We start from the raw sequence: 16997 nt of genomic DNA on the forward strand, positions 1-16997 counted from the left end.
AGACCATAGTAGCTAGCCCGTGGCCCAGACAATAGTGGCTAGCCCGTGGCCCAGACAATAGTAGCTAGCCCGTGGCCCAGACCATAGTGGCTAGCCCGTGTCCCAGACCATAGTGGCTAGCCCGTGGCCCAGACAATAGTAGCTAGCCCGTGGCCTAGACCATAGTAGCTGGCCCGTGTCCCAGACCATAGTGGCTAGCCAGTGGCCCAGACCATAATGGCTAGCCCGTGTCCCAGACCATAGTGGCTAGCCCGTGGCCCAGACCATAGTGGCTAGCCCGTGGCCCAGACCATAGTGGCTAGCCCGTGGCCCAGACAATAGTAGCTAGCCCGTGGCCCAGACCATTGTAGCTAGCCCGTGGCCCAGAGCATAGTGGCTAGCCCGTGGCCTAGACCATAGTGGCTAGCCCGTGGCCCAAACCATAGTGGCTAGCCCGTGGCCCAGACCATAGTGGCTAGCCTCTGGCCCAGACCATAGTAGCTAGCCCGTGTCCCAGACCATAGTGGCTAGCCCGTGGCCCAAACCATAGTGGCTAGCCCGTGGCCCAGACCATAGTGGCTAGCCTCTGGCCCAGACCATAGTGGCTAGCCCGTGGCTCAGACCATAGTGGCTAGCCCGTGTCCCAGACCATAGTGGCTAGCCCGTGTCCCAGACCATAGTGGCTAGCCCGTGTCCCAGACCATAGTGGCTAGCCCGTGTCCCAGACCATAGTGGCTAGCCCGTGTCCCAGACCATAGTGGCTAGCCCGTGTCCCAGACCATAGTGGCTAGCCCGTGTCCCAGACCATAGTGGCTAGCCCGTGTCCCAGACCATAGTGGCTAGCCCGTGTCCCAGACCATAGTGGCTAGCCCGTGTCCCCGACCATAGTGGCTAGTACGTGGCCCAGAATATAGTAGCTAGCCCGTGGCCCAGACCATAGTGGCTAGCCCGTGTCCCAGACCATAGTGGCTAGCCCGTGTCCCAGACCATAGTGGCTAGCCCGTGGCCCAGAATATAGTAGCTAGCCCGTGGCCCAGACCATAGTGGCTAGCCCGTGGCCCAGACCATAGTGGCAAGCCCGTGGCCCAGACCATAGTGGCTAGCCCGTGGCCCAGACCATAGTGGCTAGCCCGTGTCCTAGACCATAGTGGCTAGCCCGTGGCCCAGACAATAGTAGCTAGCCCGTGTCCCAGACCATAGTGGCTAGCCCGTGTCCCAGACCATAGTAGCTAGCCCGTGGCCCAGACAATAGTGGCTAGCCCGTGGCCCAGACAATAGTAGCTAGCCCGTGGCCCAGACCATAGTGGCTAGCCCGTGTCCCAGACCATAGTGGCTAGCCCGTGGCCCAGACAATAGTAGCTAGCCCGTGGCCTAGACCATAGTAGCTGGCCCGTGTCCCAGACCATAGTGGCTAGCCAGTGGCCCAGACCATAATGGCTAGCCCGTGTCCCAGACCATAGTGGCTAGCCCGTGGCCCAGACCATAGTGGCTAGCCCGTGGCCCAGACCATAGTGGCTAGCCCGTGGCCCAGACAATAGTAGCTAGCCCGTGGCCTAGACCATAGTGGCTAGCCCGTGGCCCAGACCATAGTAGCTAGCCCGTGTCCCAGACCATAGTGGCTAGCCCGTGGCCCAGACCATAGTAGCTAGCCCGTGGGCCAGACAATAGTAGCTAGCCCGTGGCCCAGACAATAGTAGCTAGCCCGTGTCCCAGACCATAGTGGCTAGCCCGTGGCCCAGACCATAGTGGCTAGCCCGTGGCCCAGACAATAGTAGCTAGCCCGTGTCCCAGACCATAGTGGCTAGCCCGTGGCCCAAACCATAGTGGCTAGCCCGTGGCCCAGACCATAGTGGCTAGCCTCTGGCCCAGACCATAGTGGCTAGCCCGTGGCTCAGACCATAGTGGCTAGCCCGTGTCCCAGACCATAGTGGCTAGCCCGTGTCCCAGACCATAGTGGCTAGCCCGTGTCCCAGACCATAGTGGCTAGCCCGTGTCCCAGACCATAGTGGCTAGCCCGTGTCCCAGACCATAGTGGCTAGCCCGTGTCCCCGACCATAGTGGCTAGCCCGTGGCCCAGACCATAGTGGCTAGCCCGTGGCCCAGAATATAGTTGCTACCCCGTGGCCCAGACCATAGTGGCTAGCCCGTGGCCCAGACCATAGTGGCAAGCCCGTGGCCCAGACCATAGTGGCTAGCCCGTGGCCCAGACCATAGTGGCTAGCCCGTGGCCCAGACCATAGTGGCTAGCCCGTGGCCCAGACAATAGTAGCTAGCCCGTGTCCCAGACCATAGTGGCTAGCCCGTGTCCCAGACCATAGTAGCTAGCCCGTGGCCCAGACAATAGTGGCTAGCCCGTGTCCCAGACAATAGTAGCTAGCCCGTGGCCCAGACCATAGTGGCTAGCCCGTGTCCCAGACCATAGTGGCTAGCCCGTGGCCCAGACAATAGTAGCTAGCCCGTGGCCCAGACCATAGTGGCTAGCCCGTGTCCCAGACCATAGTGGCTAGCCCGTGGCCTAGACCATAGTGGCTAGCCCGTGTCCCAGGCAATAGTGGCTAGCCCGTGTCCCAGACCATATTGGCTAGCCCGTGTCCCCGACCATAGTGGCTAGCCCGTGTCCCAGACCATAGTGGCTAGCCCGTGTCCCAGACCATACTGGCTAGCCCGTGGCCCAGACCATAGTGGTTAGCCCGTGGCCCAGACCATAGTGGCTAGCCCGTGTCCCCGACCATAGTGGCTAGCCCGTGTCCCAGACCATAGTGGCTAGCCCGTGTCCCAGACCATACTGGCTAGCCCGTGGCCCAGACCATAGTGGTTAGCCCGTGGCCCAGACCATAGTGGCTAGCCCGTGTCCCAGACCATAGTGGCTAGCCCGTGTCCCAGACCATAGAGGCAAGCCCGTGGCCCAGACAATAAAGCACTCGCCTATCATGTTGGAGGTCGCGTGTTCGAGGCTGCCTTTGCCCTGGTGAATGAACTGTTACTATCCACAGTATTGTGGTTGACAATTTACATATATGACCTCTATATAGAGGTCTAGGCCGAGACCCCCTCCCAATGGCAGCCCCTGAGCTATGTGTGTAGTAGTATATTACAATATTTGTACACATCTTATCTTACCTGAATATTAAGCTTGATTTTACACGGCATATCTTATCTGAAAATTAAGCTTGCTTGTATTCAGGAAATCTTATCTGATAAATGTTTGCTTGTACACAGCAAACCTTCCCTGAATATTTAGCTTGTTTATTTACATCCTATTTAATATTAAGCTTGCGTGTGCACATAAAACATTACATGAACATTAAGCTTGATTAACACAGCAAATCTTACCGGAATATTAAGCTTGATGTACACAGCAAAACTTACCTGAATATTAAGTGTGGTGCAAATTGGGATGTTCAAAACACTTATTGATAGCTCAAAGTCTCCGGTGTATCTGGAAAATTCAGTGAAAGAAAGTTGTACATATTGAAGCATTTGTTTAAAAGAAAGTTCATTTTATTATTCTTGTTAAAAAAAACTCAATGTCACAATTTATTGCAATAACTATAAGATCATATAAGGTAAATAAAAGGTAGAAATTATACAATTTATTGAATGTTGCAAAAGCCACAAATACTTGTGTATTTTCTGGAATAATTCAAAATTAAATATACCTAGTATCTATAAACAAGTGATTCATACCTTTCTATGGACCATGGACTCTTTAGACTAATGAAATCTGTGAGAATTCTCCCCAGATATATGCACATAAACACACAAACGTATACAATAATTCCATCAATCTTTTCTGGTATGTCTTTTTACACATTTCAACAATAAACAAATGTTTTGACTTCTCAGCATTAAAGTTAAGATAATAATAAAACTAATTTAAAGCTGATTTTAACACCTTTCTTTCATTGGCCTTCTATGCAGACAGTGATAATTTCAGAAGAAAAAACTTATATTTTCAATCAGCGTTACAAAAAAATAAAAAAATAAAACAATCATTTAAATTTAAAATTTAAATTAAATAAATTTAAATTAATTATTTATGTGAAAAACAAGAAAATAACTGTTACACTAAACTAATTTCTTTCGTTAAGGCAAGTTTGTAATTATTGTTATGTCAGAATAATTTACCTACGTTTGTAAAAAAAAAAAATTTGCGTCCATTTTTAAATATACGGGGAGCAGCTAAAACGCCAAGAAAACATATAATACAATACTCAACATTGTCGTATACTTACCTAAATTAACCTAAAATAGATTTTATATAATGATTGTGTTTTACAACTCTCACAAAATACTTGAAAATATTCAATTGTGTATGTTAATCCTTTGTTAACTGTGCCCAACCTAGCACAGATGATCACAGTTTACTATTAACATATTTAGTCGATTTCAGGATCTCATAATTTCAGCAATGTTTGAAACACAGGCGAGGGTAGTAAGGGAGGTGTAACCTGAATTTATTGTTCTTCCCTTGATGATGTTAAGATGTACGTGAGTGTAAGGCTTTCGCTTTTTCCAGACTGTAATTCCGTGCAACATCCCCAATGTGCATATGGCAGACGCTTCACACAGCTGTCGGAGTCCAGCAAGTACGAGAACAAGCATACAGGGCCTGGGTGCATATTCGAATAAGAGTCTTTGGGGGGTGGGGGTGACTATTTCGACGCCATCTGTTGAGTTCACGCGACGCAAATTCTTTTAGGAAGCAAGGTGTGACGATGTTAACGCCATCAATTGAGCGCACCCGCCCCCGTTTTCTGTTTTCCCGATGGAACGCTGTGATCTAACCCAGCAAACACAAATCATCTACACAACGTTCGCCTATCTCTTGCCATAGGTGTGGGAATGATTTGCATTGAGAATGGTGCAGGAGAGCCTTTGAGAAACTTTTACTCAAAAAATCCAAACACAAAGGTTTAATTATAAATTGTTTTTCTACAATTATTTTCTTCCAAATGTAAAACAAATAGTTTTTACATGTTTAAATATAAAATTTATGGTGTTTTTTTGTAAAATTCATTAATAAATTGTGAATGATATATATTGGCTGAGTGAAACCTTTATAATCCATTTAGTTATAATTTGAACAGAAAAAAGTATTTTTCCAAATTTTCTAAAAATTGCTCTTTTTAACACAATTTGACTCCTTATACATTCCACTAAACACTATATCATGTTTAAATATATAATTTATGTATTATTCTCTAAAATAATTTATATAAATTATATAAGTTGCTGGAAAGTGGTGTTAAGGATTTTGAAAACATTTTGTTGTGTTAATATGTTCTTATTAACTATGTCTCAAGTTCACAGTTTATCAAACAAGAATATTAACATTCGTCAACTCTTAAAATCTTATATGTTATCTTGCTGGTGCAAAAAAGGGTGAATCTTTAGGAACAGCTATAGTATCTATATATCACAAATGGTGTTTTCCCTAACTCAAACAATGTAGGGTTTATTATTCTACACATATTTCTAATGACTCTTAGATGTTTACATTCTCTGAAGTATAATTGTGAAGGCTGTGTCCATCACTCTCAACACAGATTCTTAAACTCGTCTCTGCAGGTTCAACTATATAATTAGTTTCCATTTTGAATTTCCATGGACATTTGTATCCAAAATGAAACCAATGTGGTTTCCTTCAGCGCCTTCAGCCAGCACATTTGCTCATTCATTTCCACAGATTCCAACAAGGTAGGGGATTTACAGAAATTTGTATATTCATATTGTTATATATTAAAAATATGAATGCAGTTCAATATGATAAGACAAATACATGAGTTTATGATAAATTCGTTTTCTGTGATATACCATTGATATGCTCTTTTTTTCTTTAAACGGCAGACTAAACTAAAGTGCTCACATCAACAGATTTGATGTATAAATGGTCAACGCTCAACAGAGTTAGTATAAATGTATTAGTATAAATCTTACTTGTCTCATTGTTAATTCACATTCAATGTCAACTTGTGGTTTTGATGTGGCACGTTTGGCCAAGACACCCCACCCCATTATGCACCCCATACCCATCTTGTGGGCGGTTGTGGAAAGGGTTACAGAGGCACATAATGGGCTCAGGGACTGAACCCCACAATTCATTTAGCTAAGCAAGTTACAATCTTGATGAGCTAGTTACAAAATTCAATATAAGTCATCACATCAACAATGGGTTCGAGATCGACCTCAAGTACAGGTTCTAAATTAAGCAACTGACATATGTGGAGAGCTAGTATCAAAATTTATATGTTTGTCCTGCACACCGTCCCCCATCCAGTGGGCAGCGGTGGATAGGTTACAATCACTTAGTTGTTATCTACAGTTAGCAAACTGGGGATATTTGGCTAAAATTTCTGGTAGCAGATCATTTTGAATGAAATATTGACACATCGCTGGAACATTGGTTATAGAATTGTCTCTAAATTCATGTATCTTTTCGCACTCCATCACATAGTGACGGAGGGTGTGCGAATAATTTTGTTGACACAGTTTACATTTGGTCAGGTCTACATCAGCAGATAATGAGAATTCCCAGAGATACTTGTAACCGAGTCTAAGCCGAGCAGTAGTAACATCTAGAAGTCTGCTGATTTTATTGGATGATCCATAGATGTGTGGCTCCTCTTGTATGATATGTATGATAGATGGAATTACTAGTTCCAGTTTCTAGGCAGGCGATGAGTACTCACAATAACCTTAATTAAGCGTCAAAACAAAAATGTGTATACTCTTTTTACTCTCCTGACCTTAGTTCTCGAGCTATGTATTTCATTTTGGTACCAACGTGTTCGCAATAACATTCTCTAGAAGAAAATCAGCAAAAACGGTCACCAAAAGTTATATGAATACCAGCACCCAATAAATACCTACGTAGATGACTCGCCGTGAGTGCCCAAGAGCAACAAAATGTTTTTACTCTTGGGATTGTTATCACTTCCACACTTGTCCTACAGCGTTAATTTTGGTATCAATGTACTCGCAATGAAATTCCCAACACGGTGATATGAATATAAACGTAGAATAATGGTCGCTGCCCACCCGCAAGAGTGTGGGAAGTGGCGGAACTGTTACCCAGTATTGGTGACAAGACGACACATGGGCGATACAGTGCTTTGAAAGTTTATAATTATATCACTGTCCTGACATTATTATTGTATGTACGTCATTCATTTTTGTGCCAATGTTTTCGCAATAGAATGTTCTATGAGCCCGTAGGTAAAAAAGAGCAACAAAGCGTAAGATAGAATAGCACCATATATAAAACAACGCTGGTACATATCAGTGAGCGTCAAACACACACGAAATGTGTGTGTTTGATGGTGGTCAAACGATGTTTGATGTGTTTGATCAGGTGATGTCCTGATCCGCATAATTAAAGTATGAATTATGTTGAGAAAAAATAAGAAAAAAGGGAAAAAACAGGGGTGGGAGAAACATGACAGAAAAAGAGTAAAAATACAATTTGGTCAACAAAACAGCATTGTTTAAAATAAAAGATATGGATTGACATTTTGGGGGTTAGGTTGGTAGGTTACATTGAGTTAATTAGGTAGTACTTAGTGTTTATCTGTTATAGATAGGAGCTGCCTGGTATGGGCCAATAGGCCTTCTGCAGTTACCTTTGTTTTTATGTTTTTGCCCTGTAACCTAAATGGTTAGAGAGGCACATATATGGGCTTAGGGACTGAACCCCACAATTCATTTAGCTAAGCAAGTTACAATCTTGATGAGCTAGTTACAAAATTCAATATAAGTCATCACATCAACAATGGGTTCGAGATCGACCTCAAGTACAGGTTCTAAATTAAGCAACTGACATATGTGGAGAGCTAGTATCAAAATTTATATGTTTGTCCTGCACACCGTCCCCCATCCAGTGGGCAGCGGTGGATAGGTTACAATCACTTAGTTGTTATCTACAGTTAGCAAACTGGGGATATTTGGCTAAAATTTCTGGTAGCAGATCATTTTGAATGAAATATTGACACATCGCTGGAACATTGGTTATAGAATTGTCTCTAAATTCATGTATCTTTTCGCACTCCATCACATAGTGACGGAGGGTGTGCGAATAATTTTGTTGACACAGTTTACATTTGGTCAGGTCTACATCAGCAGATAATGAGAATTCCCAGAGATACTTGTAACCGAGTCTAAGCCGAGCAGTAGTAACATCTAGAAGTCTGCTGATTTTATTGGATGATCCATAGATGTGTGGCTCCTCTTGTATGATATGTATGATAGATGGAATTACTAGTTCCAGTTTCTAGGCAGGCGATGAGTACTCACAATAACCTTAATTAAGCGTCAAAACAAAAATGTGTATACTCTTTTTACTCTCCTGACCTTAGTTCTCGAGCTATGTATTTCATTTTGGTACCAACGTGTTCGCAATAACATTCTCTAGAAGAAAATCAGCAAAAACGGTCACCAAAAGTTATATGAATACCAGCACCCAATAAATACCTACGTAGATGACTCGCCGTGAGTGCCCAAGAGCAACAAAATGTTTTTACTCTTGGGATTGTTATCACTTCCACACTTGTCCTACAGCGTTAATTTTGGTATCAATGTACTCGCAATGAAATTCCCAACACGGTGATATGAATATAAACGTAGAATAATGGTCGCTGCCCACCCGCAAGAGTGTGGGAAGTGGCGGAACTGTTACCCAGTATTGGTGACAAGACGACACATAGGCGATACAGTGCTTTGAAAGTTTATAATTATATCACTGTCCTGACATTATTATTGTATGTACGTCATTCATTTTTGTGCCAATGTTTTCGCAATAGAATGTTCTATGAGCCCGTAGGTAAAAAAGAGCAACAAAGCGTAAGATAGAATAGCACCATATATAAAACAACGCTGGTACATATCAGTGAGCGTCAAACACACACGAAATGTGTGTGTTTGATGGTGGTCAAACGATGTTTGATGTGTTTGATCAGGTGATGTCCTGATCCGCATAATTAAAGTATGAATTATGTTGAGAAAAAATAAGAAAAAAGGGAAAAAACAGGGGTGGGAGAAACATGACAGAAAAAGAGTAAAAATACAATTTGGTCAACAAAACAGCATTGTTTAAAATAAAAGATATGGATTGACATTTTGGGGGTTAGGTTGGTAGGTTACATTGAGTTAATTAGGTAGTACTTAGTGTTTATCTGTTATAGATAGGAGCTGCCTGGTATGGGCCAATAGGCCTTCTGCAGTTACCTTTGTTTTTATGTTTTTGCCCTGTAACCTAAATGGTTAGAGAGGCACATATATGGGCTTAGGGACTGAACCCCACACTACATTTAGCTAAGCTGGTTACAATCTTGATGATATAGTTACAAAATTCTGTATAAGTCGTCACATTATCAATGGGTTCGAGATCAACCACAATTTCCTGAATAGATATAACAAAGGGGATATTAATAGGGTATTAAAATTGTCAACACAAGATAGAACACGAAACAATGGGTATAAATTGGATAAGTTTAGATTTAGGAAAGACTTGGGTAAATACAGGTAAATAAATACAAATTTATAAATAAATCTATAAATCCAACATTATGTTTGTAAATCAACTATGTATGTATGAAAAAAAATGACTAATACGTTCGGCGAATGACTTTGACTTCAACTTCACTTTGACTTCGTTCATGTCATCGTATTTTCCGTAATATATAAAGGTTATGACAATGCAATTATATTATTGTGTGCAAATAAGTTTGAAATTTCATGTACCCTAAAAATATTAAAATAAAGAATAAGAATAATTAAATAATTGTTGTAGTAAATTGTCACACGTTCATCATACGCAAACGAACACACAGTTTGGAGCGTCAGTACAAGACCGCCGCCATTTTAAAACACGGCTTCGAATGTAAGTAATGTTTTTCTCGTACTAACACTGTGTTATACAATAGATTTGGTCTTGAATTCACAAATTTAGTTGTTACATCTGACAGAGTATGTTAGACGGTGTAATGCTGGTCCATGTTAACGTATTTGTGGGCTTGGTTGGTTTAAATGTGGAGGCGAGGCCTGGCAGTGCTGGTGTATGTGGAGGCGAGGCGAGGCCTGGCAGTGCTGGTGTATGTGGAGGCGAGGCCTGGCTGTGCTAGTGTGTATGTGGAGGCGAGGCCTGGCTGTGCTAGTGTGTATGTGGAGGCGAGGCATGTACAACACTCCCCAATAGGAAGAAAACCCACTGGGTTCTAGGCTAGGTTAGGCTTATCTGTAATAATTGAATTAAGCCTAGCAAAGCCTAGAACCTAGTTCAGTAATTTAAAAAATGTTGTAACTTGAAAAATGCCATTCAATACATTACACAATTTAAATATTTTCAGGCAATCAACACAACCCTCATGTTGGCTAACCCTCTCTCATGTTGGTCAATAATTTAATTATTTTTTTATGGAGTAATTTTTGCTGTTGAAATGTAGTCTTTTTGAGACTACATTTCAAATGTAGTGTGTGTGGAGGCGTGTATGTTAGGTATTACCTAATATACACGGTGTAATATATCTATCTGTGTGAAATAGATTAAATCCATTTATTTGATATTCAGCTAATAGTTCTGTATTTTCTACATTCATCCATGTTTTGGTAAGTGCAATAATATGTATTGTTTCATTGCAGATTAGAGATTCAAGATAGTTCTAGATTTCCGAAGTACTGAAACGCGCGCCATACAGGCTTGGTGGATCTAGGTGCAAGGTAAAATTATTTACATTTACTTTTGTATTTATGTTTTGTATTTATATGCATATATGCATTTATATGCATTATTCTATAGAATAATAGATCTCGTAATAATTTTGCAAAAATAGTGGCATTTACTATTTTTAAAAGATTATTAAAAAATTTACTGATATGGTGCATTCGGAAGGGCGAAGAGGGAGAACGGCCTGTTGACATAGCTCGGGTGCAGGGGGGGGGGGTTGTGTAAAAGCCTGGTTTGTGCCTCGGAGAGGCTATGGGATCCAGTAAGTTCAGTAGAACTTCGGTTTCAACCCTTTTACCCTGTTGTAGCTCAGTCGATTAAGGCAGTGTCTGGGATGCTCCCGGACGCAGGTTCGAATCCTCGTCACGGCCCTTGTGGATTTGTTCATTTGATGCATCACGTTATTGTGATCTGTGTGTGTAATTCTTCACTTGCTACAGCAACAGGAATGTGTGTGTATGTATTTGTGTTGTTGAATATGACCGAAAGTGTAAGATTAATGATTCTAACACAAATCGTCTGAATATTTGTTTTTCTTCACTGTCGAGAGTAGTTAAAAAAATTTACTCGAGTTTATTTTCACACTTTATTTATGGTCCTTAAGTCCCTCTCCTTAATGCTGCTGCTGTTTCTCGCATCTTTGCATCGCTTGTATGTTTGGGGGTTTGGCCTCTTGCTATATATTGATTCCATTTGTGTGTGTTTGGGTCTCAGGCCCTCTCGCAATTTCTGTTGAACAAACCCCTTTTCCTAGTTCTGCATCTCTCCTTTGGTACAAATTTTGTTGTGCTTTTATCATATATTTCACAAAACTTGACATACATTTCATTTACTTCATGTCCTATCAGCAAGTGTTTGTCAAATTCTTTAAGGAAAGTTTATCATCCTGATTGCAGATCTCTAGCGATATTATGTCAACTTCTTGTGGATTCGCAATCATTATTTAATTTACCTTTAGGTGTTCTTTCACCAGCACAGCAACACTGTACCTCTCCCAACCAGTTTAAGATAAAAACTAAGTACTAACTAATTAACTCAATGTAACCTACCTTACCCCCAAAATGACAACCCATGTCTTCTATTTTAAACAATGCTGTTTTGTTGACCAAATTGTATTTTTGTTTTTTTCTGCAATGTTTCCCCCCCCCCCCACCACTCTACCACCACATTGAGTTTAGTAGCTCTGTGCACGTCAGGTGCTGTTTAATATACAGACCTACTCCTCCATTTGACCTAGTTTCTCTATCACATCTATATCACTTTGTGCTTTAGCCCTGGTGGAGCTTGGTCCACCAGGCTGTTGTTTGGAGTGGCCAGCAGATCCACATACAGTCTGCATATGATATACAGTCTGTTGATCAATTAAACTACAGTAGTTAGTTTTTATCATCCGAATGCACCAATATGTGTTCATTCTTCCCAGATGAAGGAACTAGGTAATATTCATCATCTGAATGCACCATCTGATGCTTTAACACTCATGATACACGAGAGGTTTAAAAAACTTTTAAAACTTTTAAAACTTTTTGACCTATGTATTTAAAAGCAATTCTAAAGTTAAAAAGTGTAGCATAGGCCCCTCGCAGAATGTTCTTAATATGATCCTCAGGTTATAGTTTTCTATCTAAAACCACCCCTAGATCTCTTTCTTGATCAGAATTCTTTATAGATCTCAGTGGCTCGATCATAGAAACTGCTCTAAATCCTTGTTGGCCTGGATTGTGGAGGTCATTGGTCTCTATAAAACTAGTAATCTGACTCCTGATCACTCTCAAATAATTTTATTATGTGGGATGTTAGTGCAACTGGTCTATAATTCTTTGCCAATGCTTGTGTTGTGTTGTGTTGTTTTGGTAGTGATGTGCAATGTGTTGTTTTGGTAGTGATTCGTCCAGTTCTGGTAGTAGTGCGGTTGTTGTGTAGTGTAGTACTTGTGTGCTTGTTAATGACTTGTATTCCAGTCTTGTGGGTATCTCCTTTCCCCTACGGGCCAACTGCTTTGTTCTTACCTAGCATTTTGCTTTGTTTGGGTATGAATGTTTGTGTGCCGTATATTTTGCAAAATTTGCCATATATCTCATTATTTACTCCTCTGCCTAGCAACAAGTCTGTCTAATTATACTCATTAACTGTTTTTCAAAGTTCCCCATAGTGTCCTTTATTGAAATCGAGTTCATGAACCGTTTCAATGTTCTTATTTTCTTCTAGATTATATCTTAAAGTATATTTAAATGTTATTGTTATTATTGTTATTAAATGTTATTGTGACATTGCATTGCAATTGAGCTATGTTGTTTACCATACCGTTCATTTCGTGAGTATAAGTATAGATGCCACACTTGTGACAGGTAAAACCATGCCTTTTTTGAAAAACAGCACCGTCTGTTGCACGTAAGAGCAACCCACACTATATTATGTTGCGATATTATTTCAATATTTCCGATTGTATTGATAATTTGAATTTTCATAGATTTCAATTTATTTTCATTTCGATTTAATAATTTTGTGTGACATTGCATTGAAATTGAGCTGTGTTGTTTACCATACTGTTCATTTCATGAGTATAGTTTATTTTTTTATTTTTTTCATTTCATTTTTTTAGCTGTTCTTATTTTTCAGTGATGGGAATATCAGATCATTTGATGTTCCCAATTTTCTGATGGAAGCATCAGACCATTATAGAATGCATCGGATGAGGTAGTTTGGAATGGTGGGGAGGACGAGAGGGGGGTATGGTGGGGAAGACGAGGGGACAGAGGAGAGGGTAATGGTGGGGAGGACGAGGGGACTGGGGAGTTGGGGATGGTGGGGACAGGGGAATGCTGGGGAGGACAAAGGGACAGGTGAATGGGAGATGGTGGGGGAGGAAGAAGGACAGGGGAGGGGAAAATGGTAAGGAGGACGATGGGACAGGGAAGTGGGAATAGTGGGGATGATGTGGGGACAGGGAAGTGGGAAGGACGAGAGGACTGTGGAATGGGGAATAGCAAAGTGAATTATAATTATATATATTAATTAATTCTTATAAATTTCCAGAAGCCTGTATCAACACCCACACTAATGCAACTGAAAGAGATGTTGAGACAAGTATTGCTGATATGTTGAAGAACGCCCCAAACAAACTCGGTGGAAACAGATACAAGGTAAAGTTTGCCAATTTGCTGTAGTCTAATTCAATTTCTTTTTAGTAATCTTCGAGAACATTTATGCTATGAATAAGATAAAATAATGTAACTGATTTTGATTTATTTACTATTTATTATTTATTTACCGTTATTAGTATAATAGATCTCGTAATAATTTTGCAAAAATAATGGCATTTACTATTTTAAAAAGCTCGGGTGCAGGGGGGGGGGTTATGTAAAAGCCTGGTTTGTGCCTCGGAGAGGCTATGGGATCCAGTAAGATCGTCCTTCCTTTCCTCCCTAGAATCTGGATGTAGCAGGTGCTCAATTGTCAAAAGTGAAAAATTGGTTTTGTCTTCCGAATGCACCATTTGTGTAAATTTGCTAATAATCTTTTAAAAATAGTAAATGCCATTATTTTTGCAAAATTATTACGAGATCTATTATACTAATAACGGTTTGATAAAATACAGTAGACTGCCTACTGGATAATAGTTCCAGTCCACCTGTAGACAGGGATCTCACATCAGCTTGTATATTATACAAGGATAAGATTTGATTTACTTTTGTATTTATATGCATATATGCATTTATATGCATTATTCTCTAGAATAATAGATCTCGTAATAATTTTGCAAAAATAGTGGCATTTACTATTTTAAAAAGCTCGGGTGCAGGGGGGGGGGGGGGGTTGTGTAAAAGCCTGGTTTGTGCCTCGGAGAGGCTATGGGATCCAGTAAGATCGTCCTTCCTTTCCTCCCTAGAATCTGGATGTAGCAGGTGCTCAATTGTCAAAAGTGAAAAATTGGTTTTGTCTTCCGAATGCACCATTTGTGTAAATTTGCTAATAATCTTTTAAAAATAGTAAATGCCATTATTTTTGCAAAATTATTACGAGATCTATTATACTAATAACGGTTTGATAAAATACAGTAGACTGCCTACTGGATAATAGTTCCAGTCCACCTGTAGACAGGGATCTCACATCAGCTTGTATATTATACAAGGATAAGATTTGATTTACTTTTGTATTTATATGCATATATGCATTTATATGCATTATTCTCTAGAATAATAGATCTCGTAATAATTTTGCAAAAATAGTGGCATTTACTATTTTAAAAAGCTCGGGTGCAGGGGGGGGGGGGGGGTTTGTGTAAAAGCCTGGTTTGTGCCTCGGAGAGGCTATGGGATCCAGTAAGATCGTCCTTCCTTTCCTCCCTAGAATCTGGATGTAGCAGGTGCTCAATTGTCAAAAGTGAAAAATTGGTTTTGTCTTCCGAATGCACCATTTGTGTAAATTTGCTAATAATCTTTTAAAAATAGTAAATGCCATTATTTTTGCAAAATTATTACGAGATCTATTATACTAATAACGGTTTGATAAAATACAGTAGACTGCCTACTGGTTTTACCTGTAATAAGGTTTGATACAGATGATTATGATTATGGTTTTGGCATAATGGAATACATGATGAAGGAATTATCAAAATTGACATTTTTATCAGGGGATATCCTGAATATTGTCAAAATGACGGAAACCCATATGTCAAAAACACATGGAGATATACCAATCCTGGAAGACATTCTTCCATCCCCACTTGAAACTGTTGAGCAGGTGGAAAGTCTGTCACATGAGCTAAAAGTTAACAGTGAATATAAAAAGAGTATGGTAAGTGTTGCTTAATTCTTTTAGCCTGAGTATGGTAAGTGTTGCTGAATTTTTTTAGCCTTGTACATATGTCTTTTGATTAGTTTTTTTGCAGATGAAGGAAGGTGGGGTGGCACATAATTGATTGTTCAGTGTTATGTTTAAGGTACAAATAAAACAAAAGCAAAAGTTACTCAAATTCGTTGATTTTTGTAATAGTTAAGAAGGAAAATATTTTAATGCTATTTATTTAATACAGTTGGAAATTAGAAAATCTAATGTTGAGATTGAAAGATATATATTATTCTCTATTACCTTACAGCTTATGCATTATTTTAACAGGTCCAGACGCTGTCTCAAATGGGCGGTGCAAGCTGTGGAGACACAGTGAGACGAATGATGAGGAGGATAGGGACCTATGGGGTCTGGTCTCAGTATTCACTCGTTGGGCGCAAGAGGAAACGTGTCTTCAAAACCTTGGATACTGTATTTGTAATGTAATAATAAGTACGTAAATTTGACATTTTTTTGGATTATATATATGTCTGCATGTATTATGTATTATACTTGCATGCTTGTTAATGACTTGTATTCTAGTCTTGTGGGTATCTCCTTTCTCCTACGGGCCAAATGCTTTGTTCTTACCTAGCATTTTGCTTTGTTTGGGTATGAATGTTTGTGTACCTTCATTGTATATTTTGCAAAATTTGCCATATATCTCATTACTCCTCTGCCTAGCAACAAGTCTGTCTAATTATACTCAATAACTATTTTTCAAAGTTCCCCATAGTGTCCTTTATTGAAATAGAGTTCATGAACCGTTTCAATATCCTTATTTTCTTCTAGATTATATCTTAAAGTATATTTAAATGTTATTGTGACATTGCATTGCAATTGAGCTGCGTTGTTAACCATTCTGTTCATTTCATGAGTATATTTTATTTTCTATTTTTTCATATCATTTTTTTTATCTGTTTTTATTTTTCAGTGATGGGAATATCAGATCATTTGATGTTCCCATCAGAAAATTGGGAAAGTCAGATCTTTTGATGTTCCCAATTTTCAGATGGAAGCATCAGACCATCATGGAATGCATGGGATGAGGTAGTTTAGAATGGTGGGGAGGACGACAGGGGGGATGGTGGGGAAGACGAGGGAACAGAGGAGAGGGTAATGGTGGGGAGGACGAGGGGACAGGGGAATGGAGAATGCTGGGGAGGACAAAGGGGACGAGGGGACGGAGGAAGACTGGAGAACAGGGGAACACCTAAATAAAAGCCAACAATGTTATTACTCTGTGGCTTCTTGTCTCCTGACAAAAAGAATTATAATTATATATATTAATTAATTCTTATAACTTTCCAGAAGCCTGTATCAACACCCACACTAATGCAACTGAAAGAGATGTTGAGACAAGTATTGCTGATATGTTGAAGAACGCCCCAAACAAACACGGTGGAAACAGATACAAGGTAAAGTTTGCCAATTTGCTGTAGTCTAATTCAATCTCTTTTTAGTAATC

The 16997-nt window shown here is 40.4% G+C and overlaps 1 protein-coding gene and 1 long non-coding RNA gene across 2 annotated transcripts in view; one reads left to right on the forward strand and one right to left on the reverse strand.

Moving 5' to 3' along the window:
- Window positions 1–16997, reverse strand: part of LOC123768783 (extended synaptotagmin-3) — a 252127-nt gene that overhangs the window by 200168 nt on the left and 34962 nt on the right. Inside the window, exon 3 of the mRNA XM_069316476.1 lies at window positions 3349–3418. Within this exon, the coding sequence (XP_069172577.1) occupies window positions 3349–3418 (70 nt within the window). The remainder of the gene's footprint in view (window positions 1–3348; window positions 3419–16997) is intronic.
- The window catches only part of LOC138358422 (uncharacterized), a 7754-nt gene continuing 580 nt past the window's right edge, over window positions 9824–16997 (forward strand). Inside the window, exons 1-5 of the long non-coding RNA XR_011225354.1 lie at window positions 9824–9856; window positions 10615–10692; window positions 13736–13842; window positions 15818–15982; window positions 16841–16947. This is a non-coding gene — a long non-coding RNA (uncharacterized lncRNA). The remainder of the gene's footprint in view (window positions 9857–10614; window positions 10693–13735; window positions 13843–15817; window positions 15983–16840; window positions 16948–16997) is intronic.

Source organism: Procambarus clarkii, chromosome 83 (assembly GCF_040958095.1).
Source record: "Procambarus clarkii isolate CNS0578487 chromosome 83, FALCON_Pclarkii_2.0, whole genome shotgun sequence".
Classification (NCBI taxonomy): domain Eukaryota; kingdom Metazoa; phylum Arthropoda; class Malacostraca; order Decapoda; family Cambaridae; genus Procambarus; species Procambarus clarkii.